We start from the raw sequence: 23,744 nt of genomic DNA on the forward strand, positions 1-23,744 counted from the left end.
CTCAAAAGAGGCTCTTAAAAGGGTGTGCTTCTTTTATTCATGGGAACAGTGCGATAGTGCAGCGAACAGGGGGTGAGTTTAATTTTTAATATGGCAAAACGCCCATTGTTGAATATATGGTTACCTATTTCGACTGGGAGATTTTTCCACTCGTATTCTTGTATTTTTGATATTAGATAAATACTTTCTACCGAAGAATATTGTACTAAGAACTAAAAGGGATAATAATTAGGTCATAGATGTTTGAATTAAACGTAACTGGAATTGGACTTGAGCTGTATAGGGGAGCTACTTTCATTTAATGACTTCCTCGTCAATACTTTCTCCGATAAGCCTGTTAAAAACCTATACCGCGTGTTCTCCCCGACGTGGGTAGGCTGCCGCGTTCATAAATCGAACGCACCCACTGTTCTCCTTCAAAGAAGGGGGGGCGTCAAGTTAGTGTGAAGTTGTGAAAAGTTGTCAAGCAGAAAAAAGAGCAGCGAAACTCCTCCCGTCTTCAAATTATGAGCAGTAAGTGAACTTTTTAAACTCACTGGCATGTTGTGGACGAACCGATAACTGAACAGTAAGGAGTAGAGTGGAAGTACGTTGTTTTCAATGTGTTCCGTGTCGTAAATGTGGCGTGTGCCGATAACGAAATGCCGAGTTGTTTTTTTAAAAAAGTGACCAACTAAGGTTACAAACCCGCTAATTTTTAAATACACGGCTAACAACAATTAACCAACTGGTCACTTGTAACTTTACGTTTGGACTTAAATTAATAGGTAAGCAGATAGTGTCACTTAACTCCGTGCAACTGATGTGAGCTCACAGCTAGTTGTACTTACAGCGGTGGCTGAAAACATTTCGTTCACTTCAGCTCACACTTTACTTGTGAGTTCACGTTAGCTTAGCATGTAGCTGGCCCTGTGAGCACTTAGATTTTCTTGCACTTCTTGTCTGAATCGCCCCACAGCGGCCCCGAAAAACACCCTTTTTATTGTGTGTTCGTGGCCTGTGCTGTTCCGTGTGTTCCGTCCTTTTTATTACACGCAGTAGTAAGTTTCGATGTGTGATGTTTTTTGTTTTTTTTCTTGTGAAGTGCTTTAAGGAGATGTACTCTTACAAAAACTCTTCTTCCGCAGATCAGCAGCAGGGTGAAATGGCCGCTGTGGAGAGCGGTGGAGGCTTCAGTCAAAAGCGAAACACAAATTCACAAGTAGGTTACGGGACACATCCACTGGAGATACTGCCAGACTGAACTCATGTGCACTTCCCATCTGTTTGATCGCTTCTATGGCTCGTTTGTGTCGGGGTCTGTGAGGGTTGTTGATTTTCTCCCCAGAGCACATGTTACCGGGGTGGGGAATGGGCAGGTAAAAGTCGCCCACACGGGGTGTTCCCGTTAAACCCCGGCACTTCGTGTGTATTTCGCTCGGCCCATTTGGCTGGCCTTGGAGGGGGTGGCTAGCGGAGTGAGTCAGTTTATAGGGCAAACTAAAAGTGTGGGAGGGAGATGGGTGGGTTTGGGGGGAGGGGAAGCCAAGCCCGCCGCAACTCCACAAAAATGTGGTCCCTCCCATACCCCCTGCCCACACCCCCTCACTTTGATGCCCACTCCCCTGGAAAGGGCAAGAAAGTGGGTTAATTTTATTAATGAAGTTCTTGTTAGTAGTGGAGTGTGTATTTCTGACATCCAGAAAAGAGGTCCCTCTTCTTCTTTTTAATTAATCTACCACATCACTTGCCTTTTTTTAAATCAGAAAATTAATTTGGAAAATAATTTTAATAGACATTTTAAACCATTTAATCTTGTATCGTAAATGCTCTGAATCATGTGCAAGGAAGGAAAAAATAAACTCTAAAAATTCACTCTGTAATTTGTAATTTTCTGATTCAAAGTGAGTTGGACAAAGTGGGACAATATTTACATTTTACTGTGTTACTGGGCTTTCCAAACCAGGCTACACTTCCTCTTGTTTAGGGGATGCCACAGCGAAATATCCACCACCATCTCAGCCCATCTCTAACATCCTCATCCTCTACCAACCCTCTGTATGTCCTCCTTCACTAAATCTCTGTGGTCTTCCTCTTTTCCTCCTGCCTGGCAGCTCAGTCTTCAGCATCCTTTTCCAATATATCAATTTTTCCTCATCTGTGCATGTCCACCATCTTGGGCTCGCCTCTGTAACATTCTCTCTCACTCCACCTGACTTTTCCCCCAATATTATTTCTAAACCCATCCCTACTGGTCACGCCCAATGAAACTTGAAAGCAGCGTGCATACTAGAAGTGATTCACAGTGTCCGGATGACTAGAAACCACAGAAAGTGGATGATATTCCACGGGTTCAGGTGACTATGAGCGAAATAACCGCAAGCAATAGGAAGTGGGTGGGACCTGAGGTAACCCACGGACAAGACTACAAGTGAAAGTGAAGAATGCAACTGATTGGCACATGACCTGATGGTAAATGCGTTAGAGAGTTACCTAGGCAACAGAAGCGTGGAATGTCCACAAGTGACCAGCCGTCCGCTTTAAAGCAGCGACAAGCGATTGACTTCCAGTGTGTATGCAGCTCTGCCACGTCCAGTCCCATCTTCTGCCTTTGAGTTAGCGGCACCATCTTCACTCTTGCTGTCACAAACCACCCCAGACACTCATCTCCACCTGCTCCCCTGCCTGCACTCTCTTCTTCACCTAAACTTTATTATGTATTCTTTCAATCACATGCAAGTATCCAGCTTTACTTGAACATCCTGATATTTTGGCAGCTGTTACTTTTTTTTTTTTTTTTGTAACTCTACATTGCATTTCTTATATTTCTACTTTCTAAGTACTCCTTCATTTATTCTTTTTCCAGGACTCACAGCAGCCGTCACCACTCGCCTTGTTGGCAGCCACATGCAGTCGCATTGACACCCCAGGAGAGAACGATTCCCCTGCCGACCAGCACCAACAGAATCAGCAGCAACAACTGGACCTAAACCAGGCTGTTTTTACCTCCAGTGCCAACAGCTGGCAGGTAAACCCTCTCAGTGTTCAAGCATCCTCAGGCTCCAACACAGTCACCACAGATTCCTCAGGAGTGATGTCAGGAGGAGACCTCAACAAGAACAGGCAGGTGCTGTCGCCAGCTGTAAGCTCTCAGGGTCAGCAGCAGCAACAACAGCCCTTTGTAGTTGCTCAGGCGCCGTCAATGCAGGGTCAGCAGGTCCTTACCACTATATCAGGTATGATGCCTAACATCCAGTACCAGGTCATTCCACAGTTTCAGACAGTGGATGGCCAGACGCTGCATTTTACACATGCTCAGCAGGAGTCTGCTGTGCCTGCCGCAGCAGGACCAGGCCAGCAGTTTCAGATAGTGTCTTCTCCCAATGGCCAACAGATCATAACTGCGAGTAACAGAGCCGGTGCAGCAGGAAACATCATAACCATGCCCAGTCTCATTCAGGGAGCCATACCCATACAAAACATAAGTTTAGGCAATGGTTTGTTACAAAACCAGCCCCAGTTCTTGGCAAATATGCCTGTGTCTCTAAATGGAAACATCACTTTGTTACCCGTCACTGCTGGTGCTGCAGGGGGGGATACCAATGGTGGAGGAGAAGCAGTGGGAAACCAGCTCATGCAGCAGCAGCAACAACAGCCAGTGTCTTCCAACAGCGAGTCCGGCTACATGACCAGTGCTTCCACTGTCACTACACAGACGACCTCTTCTTATGGAGTTACCCAAAAGCAGAACAGCAATGGAGCTGTGACAGGGACTTTTCAGCAAAACATGGCCTCTTCTCTGGGTATCCCAATACAGCCAGACAACAGAGACAGGGTGCAGCCACAGCAAATCCTCATCCAGCCTCAGCAGGTTATCCAAGGTGGAGCGCAACTCCAAACCATCCAGGCCGGTACTGTTGCAGCCACAGGCGGTCAAGTGTTTACTCCAACACTCAGCCAGGAAGGGCTTCAAAATCTTCAAATCATGCCAAACACAGGGGCTATCCTGCTGCGCACCGTCGCCCCCAACGGCCAAGTGACCTGGCAGACCATTCAGATCCAGAATCCGACGGGAGCGCAGATCACACTGGCACCCGTGCAGTCCCTTCCCCAGCTCGGCCAGGCTCAGGGAACAGCTACAGCTGGAGGAGTACCCGTCAACACCGTGCAGATCCCAGGGATCCAGACCATAAATCTTAACAGCCTCGGGGGGTCCGGGCTGCAGATGCACCAGCTGCCCATCACCATCGCCAGCACAGCAGGTCAGCCAGTGGCCTGATTTTCATTAACTGTTAATATTCAGCGTTAAAATGCATGCATAATATTTTCATCTATTATAACATGCAGGTTACTATATCAGCAGTTGGTGTGTTTAAGACCTGTTGATCTGACTTTCATTCGTATTAGATGCTTTTCTTTGGACCATTTAGTTTTCATAAATAATTTTAGATTCTATCTAAACACAACTTTTTGTGTTTGTTAGAATTTCCGTTTAATTGGTAGTTAAAGAACTTGGTGTACATGGTAATTGTAAAGTATGTGACTTGCAGTTGGGTTTAGTAAACAATGGTTACCCTGGAAGATTAGATTTACTTTCTGTTTTTCTTTCCCTCTTTATCTTGTATCTTTGGATTGATTCCTTCACCTCTTACCTACGTAGTGAATTATACTGGTTGAACCAGTCTGGCTTGTTCAGTGCTTTTCTGACCTCGTTAGGCCACTTCACATGTTTGTGTTCCTGTTAAAGCTTTTGTTTCCCCTCTGACCCTACGTACCTCCACGTGCTGGTCCCATTACATGCAATTGTGGGTCAGCCACGACTTCTCTGTTATAGCAAGGGTGTAACTGCACCCCTCCCTTCTTTTTTTCTTTTTACCCTTTTTTTTTTTTCCAAGTTTGGCCACTGGCAGCTCCTCCCAGTATGTCTGCATGTTTGTTGGGCTAGATGTTATCAAATTCCCCTGTTTGTAAAGAATCGCTGAGTCTGTTAACAGTGTTGTGAAATCGTATGCCTCCCAGCAGTTACATTTGCAGCAGGCTTTGTTTAGACTTGTTTTAGTTAATGGCTCATTTTTCTACATTTTACTCTGTCATTAAAGTTACTTAAGCATAATGGATAAAGACCAGATGACTAAAGTTGTCATTGTTACTGAAAATGTAGCTTATTTAGAAAAAAAGTTGTACTAACATTGGATTAGTACTGTTTGTTTTGGTTTTATGCCAATAAGGAGCTATGAGAAGAAAGCGCATAGCTCTTCAACCCTATGGTTTTTGGATCAGAAATTATAGAGCTGTATTTTAGATCTCTAACATGTAAAAATTTAACTGGTTTAAGCTTTTAGAGCAGCAGCTGTTTAATGAAGCACTAGACAAACTTTGTATGTTATGTCAGACTTTAGCATTTTTCTTTTCCGTTGCTACAGGAGAGCAGCCGTTACAGACGGGTGGAGAAAGTTTGGATGAAAATACAGCTATGGATGAAGAGGATATAAGCCCACCACCTCAAGGGCGACGTAACCGTAGAGAAGCATGTACCTGCCCCTTCTGCAAGGATGGAGAAGGACGGTATGTTACAGAGCCCTGTTATGGCAGTCTTCCTGTCTAAATGTTATTTTCCTTTTTACATGTATTTATTCAACAATCAGTCGTTGTTGTTAGCTATAAAACTGAACTACACAAAAAAGTTGAAGCAAACTTGTTTTTTCACAATCTTTTAAACAGAGACCTATTTGAATATCACTTGTTTTTAATTTCTCTCACGCTCATGATTTGTGGTTATTGCATCAAGCAGTGATCCGACTAAAAAGAAGCAGCACATATGTCACATCACTGGCTGCGGGAAGATCTACGGCAAGACATCCCACCTCAGAGCCCACCTTCGCTGGCACACGGGAGAGCGTCCCTTTGTCTGTAACTGGTCTTACTGCGGCAAACGATTTACCCGTTCAGATGAGCTTCAGCGCCATAAGAGGACACACACAGGTATAAGTGATGACTTAGTTTTATTGTATAAGTTTAACTGGCGTATTTTAGTTTCAGGCCCTGTTATTGTGCGGAGTCACTTGTCATGGCTTGCAGGGATGACTGAGTTGAACTGAGCCAACATTGTTTTATTATTAACAGCCCTCTTTTCCCAAATGTGTCTGCTGTGGGGAAAGTTCACTTTTATTCTTTAATGCGAAAACAGTGAAGATCAGAGGAATTCAGTGCAGCCTTTAACTATTCTAGACATTGACTGAAAATGCACGTGAGTGCAGATATCCAACATTGATGCTAGAATACGGCAGGTGTAACAGTCGTGCCCCAAGGTGGCCTATCTCACAAAATGTGCTACAAGTTGGAAAATGTCCCAGAGTTCACTGTGTGAAAACCAAATAAGCCAATGTGTGATAGGTGTTTGCCACATTAAATGGGGTGTAATTTTACAGTGTACGCCAGCACCAGCATGCTTGATTGAATAGGTCAGTGTTTACCAGCATCAGTACAGGAGCACAGAGATTCCCAGAACACAGATAGTAACAGGTAGAAAAAGTTGAGATGTTTCTGGTTTAAACTTCTTTTTATTAAGAAGTGTAAATGGTTGCTCACACAGACTGACTCCAATGGGTCAACTATTACCATATCTCAAATGGATCATTGACTGTGCAGCAAAAAGTCTGATATTATCACATGCATTTATTTATTTTTGTTTACCTTTCTTCAGGTGAGAAAAAGTTTGCGTGCACAGAATGTCCCAAACGCTTCATGCGCAGCGACCACCTCTCAAAGCACGTCAAGACCCATATGAACAAGAAACCGCCAACTGTTACCAGCAGCAACGCCGCCACCACAGTCTCACCTGACGCTGCTTCGCCTGCAGCAGGAACAGAAGCCGGCACCGGAGCGGTTTCAGCAAATGACCAGCACACCATCGTTACCATGGAAACCTTATCTGCAGAGAGCTTGGCTCGATTAGCCAGCAGTGGTATTAACATGATGCAGGTGGACTTTCACCAAATAAATGGCAATAGTTTCTAAATTGGTGGAGTAAAGTGGCCTTGGTGGATATTGTATTTGGACATTTGGGGCTTTAAAAAGGGCACCTTACTGCAGATGCAGAAGCTTTTAGAGGCTTCAGGCAGGAGAGGTGGTGACAGATGCAATGCAACAGACACTATAAATTTTGAGGACTGAGGGAGAAATATGTTTCCATCTCGTATTTGAGACCTTGGGCATTGAAGGCTCAGTTGGATTAAAATGTTAGACTAGAAAAATCACCATTTGATTTCCTTAAAATGGGAATGGCATTACACTAACATTTATCACACGTAAAGAACGGTCTTACTTGATAGTGGGATTGCAATTAAACACATAAGTCACCACACTTCATGTTGAATTTGTAGCTTATATTACGCTCTCTTTAATCTTATCTCTTCTTTAGCAAAGGGATAAATTCAGCCAGCCCCCCCATTGTTTGTTTTTGTTTGTTTGTTTGTTTTTTGTTTCTGAAGCTCTGTGCTTTGCCATTTTGCCATCCCTCCTCTCATAGATGCTTCCTTTCCCATCAGACTGGGCTCCTGTCTCACACATGCACCTCAGGCTAACTGACCACACATAAGATGAAAACAATCTTTAGCAGAACATATTCAGTTCTCAGATTGCAGTGCTGGGAGAACTGGATGTGTTCATAAACAGCAATCTGATTGCCACGGGAATAATATTTAAATGATAGGAGGTGGACCAGGACATGTACACATGACATCAGAGCCAGAAGCACTAATCAGTGCAGTGTAAGGATGTAGCTATCAGAGCACTGAGAGTAGCCCCAGCACACTTAAGCCATCATGCTTTGATATCTGTCATTAAAAAGCATTTTTTATGTAAATATGTATTTGGTTGTGTAAATGCTGCAGAAATTCTTAGTATAAGCAGGATTATCTTTCATGATTGCCTTTCAGATTTCTAAACCTTTCATGCACAATCAAGTTTAATATTGTTACTCCTACATTTATAAATGTATATGTAGATTAAATGTGTAAACCTCAGCCTTTCTGTCATAGAATAATGGATTCCATACAGTCCAGATCTTCCAGTACTTTTTCTTCCTGTGGTACTCTTCTTCCTCAACACTTTTTCTTGCATTCAGTTCAGTTTCTTTCTTTGGGTTAACTATTGTTTCATCATATCTGCTCAGAGTGATGGATTTTATAATAATTTCCAGACAGCGTAAATATGTAAGCTCAAAACCAAAGGTTCATACTCATTTTATAAACAAAACTTAAAAAAAAAAAAGTCTTTGGTCCATAAACTTTCTAATAATTTTTCTATTATAATGCACATGCTAAAGTTGTAACTGGAAAAAGTCCAGCTTGAGGCAAACCTTGAATTATTTTCCCTTTGTCCAAATAAGATGAAAAATGTACCAAGTCTTGTCATGAACAGTTGTGCTTCCCTTAACTATTGAAATGTTTTGTTTCTGCTTTGAGAAACAACATTTAAAAATTCTTTGCAACTCGAGATTAAGTCAATTGGGCAACAAGTGCTCTTATTTTTTGGCTCATTTTAAACAAGGGATTTTATATTGTTTGTATACAACTACTGCAAATGCCAACAGCTGGATTAAAATAATAAATATACTTTGTCTCATTTCTTTGTATCAGTCCAACACACGCACATACATGCAGTTTGTCGAAAACATTTCAAATTATGACTTAAATTTCACTTGGACATAAAGAATTACTGGACAAAAATTAATTTACAGAGAAAGTAAAACATTGAACGACAATTAAACCTTTGACTCCCTCTAGTGTTGGAATCACATGTCTACACATTGTCCGCACACATCACATTGTCCGCCTCGGGCTTGAGTTTGTTGCAGACTGCAAAGAGAAGTTATTATCTTGGATTAGACGGTGAAATCCTGTCTTTGATGGGACTTAAGCCCATCATTAAATCCCTTCACTGAACGATATGTGCTACTTGTCTTCAGAAAGCACTGCCATCCTTGCATGTGTTATTTCCAATAAAAACAGGAGATAATTCAAATCCCTATTAGCATTGCAGGGAAACAGTTTATACATTGCATAAAAAAGCTGGATATCTGTATTGATATGGCCTGGGTGATGTATTAGGAATGAAAGTTTGCCACATTATTATTTGATTAAAAAAAAAAAAAAATCAAGCTACAGAGGGCTCAATATAAAGGCACCCCCCCAAAAAATTTCATTTTGCCCACATTTCATTCCAGCAATTCAAAATAGTAATCAGTAGTTTGTAAGGACCCCACATGTTTGTATGCGTGCCTGTCATTGGCCAGAAGATTTGCTGGCTTGATTGATGCATTCATCCTGGAGGAGCTACCTGAGCAACCTCTGTACGGTCCAGGTTGCCTCATGCTACCAGTAGTGACACAGACCCAAGCTAAAAGCAAAACTGGTGAAAAAACAGCCAGAAAAGATGAGGGGAAAATGTCAGCGGCCTCCACTTGTGAAACCATTCCTGTATTGGGGGTTGTGTCTATGTTGCACAACTGGTGACCTGTTATAAATCTCATGAACACCCAAGCAGCTGAAACTGATCTACAACCCTCTGTGCTATACCAGATCCATATCCCGGAGCTTTAACTGACTCAATTACATACTGTGATTAAAAATTAAAGGAACGTTTTCTTCTTTTACTACATAATCAAGCTACTAATTTACATTTATGGGTTGTGTTAAATGTTAAAGTTCCTAAGTTTGGCTTATCTTATTATTGTGTAAATACACTGCTCAAAATAAATAAATAAATAAATAAATAAATAAAGGGAACACAAAAATAATACATCCTAGATCTGAATGAATGAAATATTTATATGAAATACTTTGTCCTTTACATAGTTGAATCTGCGGCCAGCAAAATTAAAAGGGTTTTTTTGTTGTTATTGTTGGTTTTTTTGGGTTTTTTTTAATGATCAATGGAAATCAAATTTAGCAACCCATGGAGGTCTGGATTTGGAGTCAAAATAAAAACAGAAAAAACACAATACAGGCTGATCCAACTTTGATATAAAGTCCATAAAACAAGTCAAAATGAGGCTCAGTCATGTGTGTGGCCTCCACGTGCCTGTATGACCTCCCTACAATGCCTGAGCATGCTCCAGATGAGGTGGCGGATGGTCTCCTGAGGGATCTCCTCCCAGACCTGGACTAAAGCATCCACCAACTCATGGCCAGTCTGGTGTAACGTGATGTTGGTGGATGGAGCGAGACATGATGTCCCAGATGTGCTCAATTGGATTCAGGTCCGGGGAACAGGCGGGCCAGTCCATACCATCAATGCTTTCGTCTCTCAAGAACTGCTGACACACTCCAGCCACATGAGGTCTCGCATTGTCTTGCAGGCCCAACTGCACCAGCATATGGTCTCATCAGGGGTCTGAGGATCTCATCTTGGTACCTAATGGCAGTCAGGCTACCTCTAGCAAGCACATGGAGGGCTGTGCGGTCCCCCAAAGAAATTCCACCCCACACAATTACTGACGCACTGCCAAACCAGTTATGCTGGAAGATGTTGCAGGCAGCAGAATATTCTCCATGCTGCCTCCAGACACCGTGGAGAACTGTCACATGTGCTCAATGTGTACCTGCTGTCATCTGTGAAGAGCACAGAGCGCCAGTGGCGAAGTTGCTATTCTTGGTGTTCTCTGGCAAATGCTAAACGTCCTGTACAGTGCTGGGCTGTAAGCACAACCCCCACCTGTGGACGTTGTGCCCTCATGGAGTCTGTTTCTGACCGTTTGAGCAGACTTTTTGCCACAGCTCATTGATGTGCCATCCTGGATGAGCTGCACTACCTGAGTCAGTTGTGTGGGTTGTAGATTCCGTCTCATGCTGCCACTAGAGTGAAATCACCGCCAACATTCAAAAGTCACCAAAACATCAGTCAGAAAACATAGGTACTGAGAAGTGGTCTGTGGTCACCACCTGCAGAACCACTCATTTATCGGTGATTTCACCTGTTGTCTGTTCCATTTGCACCAGCATGTGAAACTGATTTTCAATCAGTGTTGCTTCCTAAGTGGAAGGTTTGATTTCACAGAAGTGTGATTGACTTGGAGTTACATTGTGTTGTTTAAGTGTTCCCTTTATTATTATTTTTTGAGCAGTGTTTTTATGCCTTTAAGAGCTGGACTTCCATGCCACCATTAAAGAAGTCACACATGCTCCGCTATATTTAGCAGACATAGATATTTTCAAAATGTAACGCTGAATAAGAGAAACCTAACCTGAAACGGACAGAGTGTGTGCAAGCAAAGAAACAGCAGAGTGAGCGCTGCAGGGACGTCGCTAGTTTATGTGTCGTCCTCAAAACAATGTGCCTACACTTCCCATCGACCCCTTCGGTAGGACGAGCGTAACCAACCGTCTCTCAAACAGCCTTTTCGACCGTACCAGCTGTGTGTGCGCTGCTTCTTCGTCTGGTCTTACACTTGGAAACATGCTGCTATTCGCTCTGAGACAGCTCACACGGGTAACTGTGCCGTTATTATATTTCTACGCTGTTTTGCCCCCGGTGTTGTTTTCGGTTGGGTTACTAAGCTCGTATTTCTGCGTGGTTGGCTGTTTGCTAACGACAGAGTTTACTCTTTACCAATTCACAGGCTTGGTGGGGTTATGTTTCTTACTGCAGCTCAAGTGTGCAGTTTATATTTAGCGAATGCAACAAACCGCTAGCTGTTTGCTTTCTGTCCTTTATGCATTTCATTTCAAACTCGAGGCTTGTTTGCTCGCCACCGGGAAGCTAGCTGCCAGTGGTTAAGTTCGGTGAACGCAACTGGGTCCACGTGATGATGCAACAGCGACTGCTCAGTTTCATCATGTTGACAAACTGCAACAAACTACAGGGATTTAAAGTGTATGGTTTTTAATAAGGGGGCACATGAACCATATTTAAAGATATGATATTCAGTGAGAGCGTGTGCGGCAGGGATGTGTTTTCATGCTTAGAGTTGTTGATGCGTGGACATACATGTGTGTTTTTGTGTCATCCGCACAGCTTGATAGATGATCAGAAGGGAAGAATGCATGCAGTGGTGTTGAACCGTGTATCGTCTGCCTTTGAAATGGAATAAGAGTTTAAATAATATATGCAATAAATATAAAAACAAATTAGGTTTTGATCATGAAAAAAGATGCTGAATAATTAATTTTAAAGCCGCACTTTGTTTAATTTATTTTGTAGTATTATATTCATATCAACAAGCTTTGAAAATAACCCAGTATATTCAAAGCTAGTTCAGTATGCTTGGAAAGTCATAAATATAAACCCTGGTGACCTACTTTTGTAAGGTGTTGTTTTGGCCTACTTGAAGAAGTTGAGGGGCACACTGTAGGTTTGGTAACTTTGTCTGTTAGTGTTACACCACTTTATCCAAAAGGGAAAAAGCTGTAGGTATTTTTAGCTGGTTAATGAGTGGCTTTCATGCTGACAGGGGCTTTAATAAAGTCGAGTGAAGTCGAGCCCTGATCCCGATAACAGTTTGCAGATAATGCAAGCACAGGTTAACGGATGATAATATTCAACACTTGAAGAAGCTGGTTTTGGTCCAAATAATGTTCAAAGTGCTAAATGGGCCTCATAGGTTTTGGTGAGAGCACCAAGAAAGCACTAACACCAAATGTTCTACACGGGGGTAATTATGTAACACACGTGGGTGTTTTGTCCACCTTGAAAAGTAAAAGTCATTGTTTCAGTCACACCAGCAGCTGTTTGACTCTTTATCCTCATCAGTATTTACTGCTGTCATAAATACTTTACAAAAATGTTATCACAAGCTTGGTATTTAAAATAAGAAAAGAGGATACAAACTAAACATGCTAAACTGTAACATAATCAGGATAAAAAAGATCAGATTAAAAAAAAAAAACATATACAAATGTAAATTAATAAGGAGACAGGATCCAGATATTTGGTGTAGATTAAAAAAGAAGCTAAATGGTTTAAAAATATCATTATAAATTCACCAAAAGTTTAGTGCTGAGTAACATTTTATAAATGATTAATTATTTTATCAAGAGTCCCAGATTTTTAATGAACAGGAAAAAAGATTTTTCCAAGCTTAGTACGGACTTCCAGTGAATTACATTGATATGAACAAGTTTGGGATGCCCCAGATACAGGCGTGGTTTAAAACGTCCTAATAATGTGTTGACAATAACATACAGCTATCTATATCATCTGTTGTTATTTTATCTGGTTGGGCTGTTTGTTTGTTTTTCCTCCCCCGTAAAAGATGCAGTGATGAGCGCTATAAAAATCAGCAGTAATAAACCTGACTGCAGAATAGTAAACTGTATCCAAGGGCTTAAGAGTGGAGGCAGAGGCATGCTTATAAATCACACTACCATAATCCAACATGGGGAAAATAAGCTTTTCATGTAGATTTTGGCTCCTTTTATGAACAAGAAATCAGGTTTTTGTCTTAATTTCTTAAAGATTGTCTTTGTAACGTTCCAGTGCAAATTTATCATATATTCAAATTAAAATCGGGTCATTGAACAGTGAGGACAGTGTACTAGACTTCCACATTCCCAAAGTTGATTGGGTATGCTGAAAAACTGAATCACATACTGAATGCATAACAAAGCTGACTCAACATTTTCCCGAACTTTCATGTAGTTTCTCAGAAAGTTTGAGTCTAAATCTCATGTTTTCAGAGCTGGTTTTAAAAGTCGCTGCTGTTGGTGTTTTTGACGTTTTTCATGAAACTGAGTGGTTCACATGCACTCACGCTGTTCTTGTTGAATTTAATTATTTTGGTGTGCATCTTGATTAAAGTTTTAATGGACTCACAGGACAGGGTTTGTCTTGTGGTCAGGGCATGTGATTTCAAATTGAAAAATATTTCTGTGTGTACTTTTTTTCCTACACTTGACTTTTTCAGAGGATAGCGTTGAGATTTGTCCACGACGACGACGTCTTTCTGTCAGGGAAATTAATTTTGTGATTTAAGCATTTTAAAGTTTTTCCGAGGATTTAAATCCTAAAATTAATCTGCTCTTTGCTTCATAAAATATAACAGGACATTGGAGTAAAGGAACATCTTGGAAGGTTCTTAGTATCACTCCATTTGTGATTCTGAATGAGAGTGGCTTTCTGATGTGAAGTGTGACGCTTATTTTGAGCGACGAAAATTAATAAAATATAATTTTATTATAATATTTCAAGATCACAATAACCTTCCAATTTTGAACTTAAAAAAACAAAAAAACTAACACTAATCAAATACAGGGGTTGCTGACCACTGGTCTAGCCAGTACCAGTAGCTTGAGCTGGGGAATCTAAAACTCAAATGACTGAGAGCTACATAAAGCTCCCCACTCTTCTGATTGACACATTTATACAACTAGATGGCTCTATATAAGTAAAAACATTCAACAAATCCTTTTTATCCTAAAACAAACTTATGGTAAAAGAAACCCCTCCTCTTGGTTTAACCTGATGATGTCAGACATGACATCATAAGCACTTTAAAAATCAGGAAATGCTCGATGGGCCATTCCCCACACCTGACATACATGAAGACTGAAAACAAAAATGCAACGCAAGTAATCACAAATGACTTAATTCTGCAACATCTCACATGATGAAGCATGGTCAGTCCAGATTAGATAAGCAGGAAGTGCTGAATCTGTTCTCTGTATGCCTCCTTCTGGTACACTGAGGCTGTAAAAGTCGGTCCCAGTTTATAGAAGTGCTGATAGAGGCATAATTGAACAACCATGCTGATTATTGATATCACGAAAACACGCCAGCTTCTAATTATACCAGGCTGCATTAGAGTGTAAGGGAAGCGCAGTAGTTGAAAGGAGGCAAATGTCTCCTAATTTGTACAGGACAAATTAGAATCACACTTTAAATATATGAAATGATCAAATAAAGACTAGAGAATTGATGTTCTTTGTAATAGGACAGCTAGCAGCAGCATGGTGACCAAAAACTGACAAATGTCCATGAAAATTCAGCAACTTTAGGAGATGACAGGGACTTTAACTGCACCATGATCTGTGGCTACCAAGTCAAACTAATTTGATTTCTCAACTTTGAGATGATAAGCTTTCAGCAGACTACAAAGAGAACGACATGATTAGGTGGGAAATATACAATAGTTGTACCTGGAAATCCAATACAACCATCTGTTAGCTGCAGGATGATGGACACACACACGCACACTCTCACACTCTGGCAACTCATGACCCAGTTTGGTGCAATGACACAGTTTTAGAAAACATTTCTACTGTAACTGCGATATCTGTGTAAAGCTGACAAACTCTAAATCAAACCTTTTCCTTTCTGTATTTTCTTTCCTCATATTCCCAACTCGTCTTCCACCCACAGCCGCTGTGCCAGCGAGTCCCTGTTTGTCTCAGTGCACGTGCCCACCAGTCTCACGCTGCCACCCGTGCAGCGGATGAAGATCGTCCTTGGACGGGTCAGGAGAGCCTGGCTCAGGATGACCCCGAGATGTGGAATCTGCTGCAGAAGGAGAAGGACAGGCAGTGCCGTGGTTTGGAGCTCATTGCATCTGAGGTACTAGATCTTAGAAATGTAAATTTAAGTGCTTTTGTATAAGCCTTTTTTTTTTTTTCTTTTAGTGTATATTTAGTTAACAAATTATAGTGGGGATTAGGTCTGGGCCATATCATGCCGTTCACGATAATACCGGTATAACGTTGGGCAACGATAAGAAAAGGAAATATCGCGATAGAATATGGGTAAAACGTGCATGCGCAGTGCCTTTGTTTTCATACGCACATGGTGGAAAAAGCATGGCGGCGACGGAGAATAAGAAGGGCGAAAGCGGATCATTGAATGAAACGGATGAAGCACAATTGGTTTGTAAAAATGCTGCAACTTCAGTGGTGTGGAACTGGTTTGGTGTTTGTCCGTCAGATACACACCAAAGCACAATTTTTGGTAGAGCATGCAAGTGGGCCGCCGTTATTACCGAACTGATTTTATGTGGTACACGGCGCTCAAAAATCTGTCAAAAATGTTTTAGTACGACTTTGCTAAGCTACGAAGCCGCACCGCTTGATTGTCGGAGCACTGCGGCTACCGTAGTCAGGAGCCTCGTGGAGTGATACGTACTGTGCTTCAACATAATATTACCGTATGTGTATAACCTTTTGTGGATATTATACATGGTTATGCTGAGGATATGTCATCCAATTTCCACTGGAAATTACTTTTGGCTAAACTGTCAGCAAGGAATTTGCATTTGCACTGTTAAATTTTTATATAACTTTAATGCACATAAAAAAACCATCTGCTTGTTTAAGTGAAAATACATTGATGGGGTTTTTTGCACTAATAAACTTGTGGAGTTGTAAAGTATTTTGTCTAGTGTCAATTATATCGTCAGTTATATCGTTATTGTAAATTTTCAAAAATATATCGTGATAAATATTTTTGGCCATATTGCCCTGCCCTAGTGGGGATGGAATAGGCTGCACAATAAGTGGATTAACATGAATATAAACATATATTGAAAGTCAGAATAAGTCGGCACACACCTTTTATGTTAATGCAGAAATGGTTTTGTTAGGAATAAATTCATATCCAGCTTCCTGTTAATTCATTATTCACTCACTGAGGAACTGCCCACAGTAAGCTGGAAGTCATTCAAACTTGACTTCTTTAATAGTAAAAACACTTATAAGAAACTCTGCTTGTTGTAAGCGAGACTAGCTCAGTTATCAGAAAGATTTGGGCAGCTCTTTGTTTTCATTCCAAGGCTGGAAAACAAAACATTTTACTATTCAGAAGAGCAGACGAGGTTTTATCTTCTGCTGTTCCTTCTCTCTCCTCCTGTTCCTTCTTCGCCACAGTTCAGTGGAGTATGTCAGCCCCCTCTCAACACAAAGCCTGACCACTGTAGTGTGAGATAAAGCTGATATCTTCATTCTGCCTCCTCCCCAGCTCACTCTGCAAGTCACATCACAGTACAGCTCAGACAGACATTCCTCCGATGAGAAGACGTACAGTTTTCCACATGTGTACACACAATATATGCACAGCAGTTGGCGTGACAGACGGATGCAGTAGAAAGCTGTTAGCTTCCAGGTGAAGCATTTGAATAACAACACACCACGACCACCACCCCATTCAGAGAGGCAGAATTCAGACTTTATTTGTCTGTGTTCATTTTATGTCAGATCCTGTTACTGACCAGTGTGACGATATACAAGAGAGACATGTTACACAGCCAGGGCTGCAACTACTGTGGCGAAGAAGAAACGGAAGATAAAACCTTGTCTGTTCTTTTGAATAGTAACATTTTTCATTTCACACCAAGCACAGTTTATTTGAATCGGCCCTGCTTTTGTCTTTTGTTCTACCAGTGACAAGGGAGGTGCTGTTCATATCATCCACTGACAACAGTTTTATCAAGTTTCTGTGCAGAGTAGATTACTTTATCAGCATTTTTGTTTAAATTGGAGCTCACATTGTGCCTGCAGTAGCCACACATACATTTTTTTTATTTTAGACAACCAAATCTGTCATATTTAGGGCTGTTTTGGACCTCTGAATTTGGTAAAGCTTTCACTATTTCAGTTAGGCCTGAAAAAGATGGAATCCAATTAAGTCTGAGCGCAGCAACTTGTTCTGTTTGGTGCTGTTTGTTTGGCTGTACAGTGGGGCACAAGGACAGTGTTAACTTGTCAAGTGAGTACATGTAGGAGGAGATGTATGAAAGTCTGTGTGAGAATGTCAGAACTGGATGAGCATGTTTGCAGGTAAATCTGGGTCTTGTAGTTTTAATAACACACGTTGACCCATGAATAGAAACTCCCAGGAAAACAAACCAAAATAATCTGAGCTATACTTCCATGGGAGGTGAAGAAAAAATGGATGATTTGATTAAAAAAAACTAAACAAAAACCTTTTTCTGCAGATATTAATATAATAATATCCACCCATCCATTTTCTTCCTCTTGTTCAGTTCAGACTTGTGGAGAGGCGGAGCCAATCTGAGCTACCGTAGGATGTGAGAGACAGCCTGGACAGAGCTCTGCCAGTCTGTCGTAGGGCTAACACAGAGAGACAGTATTACACTGATTGCTTTTCATCAGGGAAAAATTTCCCACCATCACTTCGCAGACTTTAATTTGCTGTCGTTGTCCCATCTGTCCACTCGTGCCATTAATCTGAGTGTTCGCTTGTGTGTGTTTTCATTGCAGAATTTCTGCAGCCGCGCTGCTCTGGAAGCTCTCGGCTCCTGTCTTAACAACAAATACTCTGAAGGCTACCCAGGAAAAAGGTAGGTTTTTATTCAGCTACACCTCTGTTTATTAACATGATTGATATTATTTTCAGTTAATGAATTTTCTGTTATTTCCTTCAGATAAGTAATGACTGCAAATGATAGTACAGAATTAGTGCTGTACTTAAAGGCTTTGCTTATACCGATCAGTCTACGCTATGGAGGAAATATTTTACCATAATGTATACCTGTCATAGTGTTTATTTTTTCCCCCCAATATGTTCTACCTGCTGAATCTCAAGCAACAGACAAATAGACAGCAAGTAGCTGGAGATTGTTGTCGGGTGTATAAGCAGTTTTCATCGGGAGCTGACTGTAACAAAAACACATAAGACTGAACGCTGGATTTACATCAGATTTGAATGATATTTATTTGCTGTGTTTGCTGGGAATGCACATAAATAACAGTTCGCCACATTGGCCTAAAAGGAACTATTGTGCGTTGTGGCCAAACAATTAATCACTGTAGGTTTAAATTCTAACAAAAAGCTGAAATTAGCAGGTTATTCACAGTAGTTCATGTTTCCATCTCCACCCTCAGGTATTATGGTGGAGCAGAAGTGGTTGACCAAATTGAGCTGCTCTGTCAGAAGCGAGCTCTGGAGGCCTTTGACCTGGATCCAGCTCAGTGGGGCGTCAACGTCCAACCGTACTCTGGCTCTCCTGCCAACTTTGCCAGTTACACCGCTGTACTCAATCCCCACGATCGTATCATGGGCCTGGACCTGCCTGATGGTGGACAGTTAGTATTCACTGTTGCTGTATTTTTGCTGTACCCCCCCCCCCTTTTTTTTTAAAAATTCATAAATCTGATTTTTCTGTTTTATTCTTTATGTATATATTGTTTGTTTGTTTGTTTTACTCCAGTCTGACTCACGGCTACATGTCTGATGTGAAAAGAATCTCTGCAACCTCAATCTACTTTGAGTCAATGCCTTACAAGCTAAATGTAAGTAGAAAAGCTTTCTACTGATATCTACTGACACCCGTTTATACCAGTGTCGAATGATTAGCTGGGATATACTGATGTATTTTTTTTATGTCTTATCAATGTCAGTGTGAGAAGTCTTCCAAAAGTCAATAAGCCAGCAAATACTAAGAAAGTCCAGTTTTCATTATGTTACAGTAAGATGTTTATAACGGGTTCAGTGCTGTCCTTGCAAACTGTGTTTTCTGAAACGTAATCATTGACCGGCCAAGGCCATTTCCTCTATCTGCCTTCTTTACTGCAGACTGCAACAGGACTTATAGACTACGACCAGATGGAGATGACGGCCAAGCTGTTCCGGCCCAAGCTCATCATCGCTGGCACCAGTGCCTATGCCCGGCTCATTGACTATGCCTGCATCAAGAAGGTGCACGGAGAACTCTCTGCATTCTCAGTTCACCCCGTGTTCACCCCATCTTTTTCTGTTCTGTTGTGTGCTTCACTTTTCTTCTTCTTGTTATCCTGTATCAAAAGGATGGATCAGCTTTGTGTTTGTATTTAAAACTTAATCAGCTTTTTTGAGGTGACAGCTTGGTCCTCTGTCACCTTAAAATAGAGGACAAATGTATAAGAAGGGCCAAAAACCATCTGAATCTAATGCAGATGGAAAAGAGAATGTATTTTCACCTCACCTTTTAGGGCTAATTAAACGCTTTTGTAAACCACAGAACAATGGAACTTTCCTGCCACATGTGTATACATGTTGGTCTTAATTTTATAACTGTTCCCTCATCCTGCCTCTTTTTCTTCCAGCTGTGCACCAACATCAATGCCTACCTGCTTGCTGACATGGCTCATATTAGTGGCCTGGTGGCAGCCAAAGCCATCCCCTCGCCCTTTGAACATGCTGACCTGGTCACCTCCACCACGCACAAGTCCCTCCGTGGAGCAAGGTAAGGTCAAACTGTAAGAGACACGGGTGGGAACAAAAATCAAATTGCTGAGTAAAAATTGTAAAATTGCTTCATCAGTAAAAGATTCTGTTCTGTCCAGGGCTGGTCTCATCTTCTATCGGAAGGGTGTTCGCTCAGTTGACAAAAAGGGAAAGGAAATCATGTACGACCTCGAGGACAGGATCAACTTTTCTGTCTTCCCCTCCCTGCAGGGTGGACCTCATAACCATGCCATTGCTGGTGTAGCAGTGGCACTCAGACAGGTCTGCACAACACACAAATACCGAACTGCAAACTTGGATCTGTTGGTGTTTTGTTTTCAAGACTTAAAGCTGAGGAGCTTAAGAACATGTTGCATAAACTTCAGTCAGTAAAGGGAATAGTGCAGGGGTAGACAACTCAGGCCTCGAGGGCCGGTGTCCTGCAGGTTTTAGATGTGTCCTTGATCCAACACAGCTGATTCAAATGGCCAAATTTCCTCCTCAACATGTCCTGAAGTTCTCCAGAGGCCTGGTAATGAATTAATCATATCATTCAGGTGTGTTGACTCAGGGTGAGATCTAAAACCTGCAGGACATCGGCCATCGAGACCTGGAGTTGTCTACCCCTGGAGTAGGGTATTACAGAGCCAAATGTAAAGGCTAACTTACTGTACACTTTTGGTTCTGTGTGTCCAGGCACAGTCTCCCCTGTTTAAGGAGTATATTGACCAGGTGCTAAAGAATGCCAAGGCTATGGCTGCAGCTCTTCTCAGCAAAGGCTACACTCTGGTATCAGGTAATCTAGCATGCACTTCTTTACTCAGCACGGAGCATTTAACACTGAAAATTCATCTAAAATGTCCTGTAACAAAATGTAAATTACACAAGAAAAAAAGCACAAATCCAAAAATGATATTTGTTTGTTTTGATGTATAGCCTTCAGTTTATATACTCTGCAGTGTGTACATACACCTTTCTTTAATCCCTTAGTAAATATTTTTAGCCAAATAACTGGTAAGAGTGGAAGATCGTACCAGTAAAACACATTCCTAGCGTATTTTTTCCCTTAATCTCGTGTAATGTACGGGTGACTTATTTTCCTCCTATTTATTGAAAACTGGCTGTTCCAGGTGGGACCGACAACCACCTGGTCCTCGTGGACCTGCGACCTAAGGGTATTGATGGTGCTCGAGCTGAGAGGGTGCTCGAGCTTGCGTCAATCACCGCCAATAAGAATACCTGCCCCGGAGACAAGAGCGCCCTGACGCCTGGTGGCCTCAGACTTGGTGAGAAACAGCTTCACATCACACTATGTTTGCTGGACACACACCAGGAGGTGGTCATACTTATTAAGGATTAGAAACCACGTGCTTCCCTGTATATTCATTTGAAATCTTAATTTAAATCTCCCCCATCTCAAGTCAAGTGGCTTTATCGTCATTCCAACCATGTGCAGTGGTACAGTACACAGTGAAACGAGACAACGTTCCTCCAAGGCCATGGTGCTGCATATGACATATAACAGACAATCAACACAGGACTACATAAAGTGCAATGTGCAAAGACAGTGCAACACCAGACAGAATAGAACGATACAGACACAACAGTGCAATGAAATTTCTGGATCTGATGTGGTGATCGGTTGTAGTTTTGACACATCTCAAGCCTGTATAGGTTATTTACTGACCTTTTAAGAAGCTCCCACTCTATGCTATTTTTTTTTAAAGACTATAAAGCAAAATTAGGGGGAAAACACAAGAACAGGAATTAAAAGATCTAAACTGGAAAAGAACAATGGGAAGTGTATTTCAAGCTTAAGTGATGTGTTCTTCTCTGTCAGGTGCTCCAGCCCTGACCTCGAGACAGTTCAAAGAAGCTGACTTTGTGCAAGTTGTCGAGTTCATGGATGAGGGTTTCAAGATTGCCTTGGATGTCAAGAAAAAGACAGGTGAGCCTGCTGTGAGGAGGGGGGCAGATTAATCTGTAGCTCAGTGGATGCCTAAAACATGTTTAAACTCTTTTTACCAAAGCACAGTTTGAAACTGTTCATTATTAACTGTAATAGCATTAGTGAATTTATAAAGTCAAATATAGTGCACGGTCTTTAAAATTGCTGCATGAGAGAAGACAAAATGCCCAGTGGTAGTGAAACAGAGGAAGCTAAGAATAAACATCTGAGCATTTCTCTTTTCTGTTGTTGTTTGCAGGAAAGCTCCAGGACTTCAAGAACTTCCTTCTTCAGGACCCAGAAACGGTGGCTCGCATCGCAGATCTGCGCCACCGTGTTGAAGCTTTTGCCAGGCCCTTTCCCATGCCAGGGTTCTCCGACCATTAGCCCACTGTGGACTCACGGGTCTATCACAGCCAGATGGCAGAGAGCCGGCAGGGCAGAAGTGTGGATGGAGTGAAATGTGGCTGGAGCCTGTGAACTGAAATGGCTTGAGTTCGCTTTTCCAATCATAAATGGGAAATAATTTTTTATACTGCTTTGCAGTCACGAGTCATCTGTTTGGGGAAAAACATAGCTTCCATGTTGAGTTAAATAAACAATCAAATGTGACAGATTTTCTAGAGCAGAACAACATATTTTCTATTGTGTGTGAAGATTTTCTTCTTCACATGATTTCTTAACAAAAGTGTGTGGAAGAAAAATTTAGCAACAGTCAGTGTCACAGTCTGACTTGGTAAGTGCATGATTAGCTACTGTAATAAGGTGCACGGAGTCTTACTTCATTTGAGTCTTAACTACCGTCACTAATGTAATTTCAATGTGAACGGGTGTGCTGGAAAAGAGGGGATCAAAAATTACACCAAGATCTTAATATATTTTAATATACTATATCTTAAATATGCAACACTACAAACTGCTTTTATAATAGGTTTGAGATGCACGTTGTCGTCTTTTGGCACTGCTTTTCTTCCAGCATATCATAGACGCAGGTTAAAATTTCTATATTTTATTATGTCAGAATAATTCTAAATAACCAAATGGAATCGTAAATAGCATTCCGTATTAAGTCATACCTTTGGTCTGTTTACAAAGAGAAATCTTTTCTACGTGTTATTTAAAAAGTATTAATTGTCATGTCATTTCAATCCATTTTCCTTTATTTTATTACAAGAAGGATTTTGTACTGCTGATATGTGGTTGTTGTTTTTTTTCCACTGTGGCTTTTGTGTGATGTAAAGTGAGAAACTGAAAATCAAGCTGCTTCAGACTACTTTGTTGCACATTTGGTTTAAAGACTGTTCTCAGTACAGTGAGAAGAAACGAGTTGTCTCGTTCAACAATTAAGAACTGGATGTTAGAAATTACGTGGTACTTTTTCTTTGAACAAATGCAAATAAATGATCCATGTCACAATTCAGCCAAAATACATTTTACTGCAGTGTTCCCAAATCTCTGATCTTTGCTGTACACAAAGGTTTGAACCAACCTTTTACACATTTTACTAATTTTATTAGTGTCATTCTAATAAAGTCCAGTAATGAAAATGGGGTCAGTGTTGTCATTAATATTTACATATTTGTTCTTTTCTTAGAGCCATAGATGATTAAAATAGAAAAACGTAGAGTGAAAAGACTTTTTCATGTCTTTGTAAATCAGTTGTGCTGAC

General features: G+C 41.2%; 2 protein-coding genes across 7 annotated transcripts; both read left to right on the forward strand.

Annotated features, from left to right (window-relative positions):
* The first annotated feature begins 19 nt into the window (after positions 1-19).
* On the forward strand, positions 20-8,594 carry sp1 (sp1 transcription factor). 6 transcript variants are annotated; one of them, XM_080891744.1, is made up of 6 exons: positions 20-72; positions 1,128-1,201; positions 2,846-4,241; positions 5,403-5,544; positions 5,768-5,961; positions 6,683-8,594. In XM_080891744.1, the coding sequence occupies exons 2-6, from the start codon at positions 1,145-1,147 to the stop codon at positions 6,994-6,996; spliced, it is 2,103 nt and encodes a 700-aa protein (XP_080747870.1). In that variant the 5' UTR covers positions 20-72; positions 1,128-1,144; the 3' UTR covers positions 6,997-8,594. The 6 variants fall into 6 exon arrangements, with proteins under 6 accessions (XP_080747870.1, XP_080747865.1, XP_080747866.1 ...); XM_080891739.1 differs by lacking the exon at positions 20-72 and adding an exon at positions 361-513; XM_080891740.1 differs by lacking the exon at positions 20-72 and adding an exon at positions 363-513 and having other exon boundaries at positions 5,771-5,961.
* Positions 8,595-11,340: 2,746 nt separating this feature from the next.
* On the forward strand, positions 11,341-23,622 carry LOC308402426 (serine hydroxymethyltransferase, mitochondrial-like). Its single transcript, XM_080891280.1, has 12 exons — positions 11,341-11,469; positions 15,337-15,528; positions 18,183-18,262; positions 18,807-19,007; positions 19,133-19,214; positions 19,498-19,620; positions 20,007-20,146; positions 20,247-20,409; positions 20,824-20,923; positions 21,258-21,413; positions 21,968-22,075; positions 22,335-23,622. Exons 1-12 carry the CDS (start codon positions 11,437-11,439, stop codon positions 22,460-22,462), a joined length of 1,506 nt encoding a protein of 501 aa, XP_080747406.1. The 5' UTR covers positions 11,341-11,436; the 3' UTR covers positions 22,463-23,622.
* Positions 23,623-23,744: the final 122 nt, after the last annotated feature.

This window comes from Rhamphochromis sp. 'chilingali' (genome assembly GCF_963969265.1).
Source record: "Rhamphochromis sp. 'chilingali' genome assembly, chromosome: 9".
NCBI classification, from domain to species: domain Eukaryota; kingdom Metazoa; phylum Chordata; class Actinopteri; order Cichliformes; family Cichlidae; genus Rhamphochromis; species Rhamphochromis sp. 'chilingali'.

What these genes read in the sequence shown, in the direction of transcription:
- sp1 (XM_080891739.1), top strand. An exon ending in AGCGAAACACAAATTCACAA is followed by an intron (nt 1,202 to 2,845) that starts GTAGGTTACGGG and finishes TTCTTTTTCCAG; the next exon opens with GACTCACAGCAGCCGTCACC. An exon ending in CACCATCGCCAGCACAGCAG is followed by an intron (nt 4,242 to 5,402) that starts GTCAGCCAGTGG and finishes CCGTTGCTACAG; the next exon opens with GAGAGCAGCCGTTACAGACG.
- LOC308402426 (XM_080891280.1), top strand. Translation starts at nt 11,437, where the DNA reads ATGCTGCTATTCGCTCTGAGACAGCTCACACGG. An exon ending in TAGCAGTGGCACTCAGACAG is followed by an intron (nt 20,410 to 20,823) that starts GTCTGCACAACA and finishes CTGTGTGTCCAG; the next exon opens with GCACAGTCTCCCCTGTTTAA. An exon ending in GCCTGGTGGCCTCAGACTTG is followed by an intron (nt 21,414 to 21,967) that starts GTGAGAAACAGC and finishes CTTCTCTGTCAG; the next exon opens with GTGCTCCAGCCCTGACCTCG.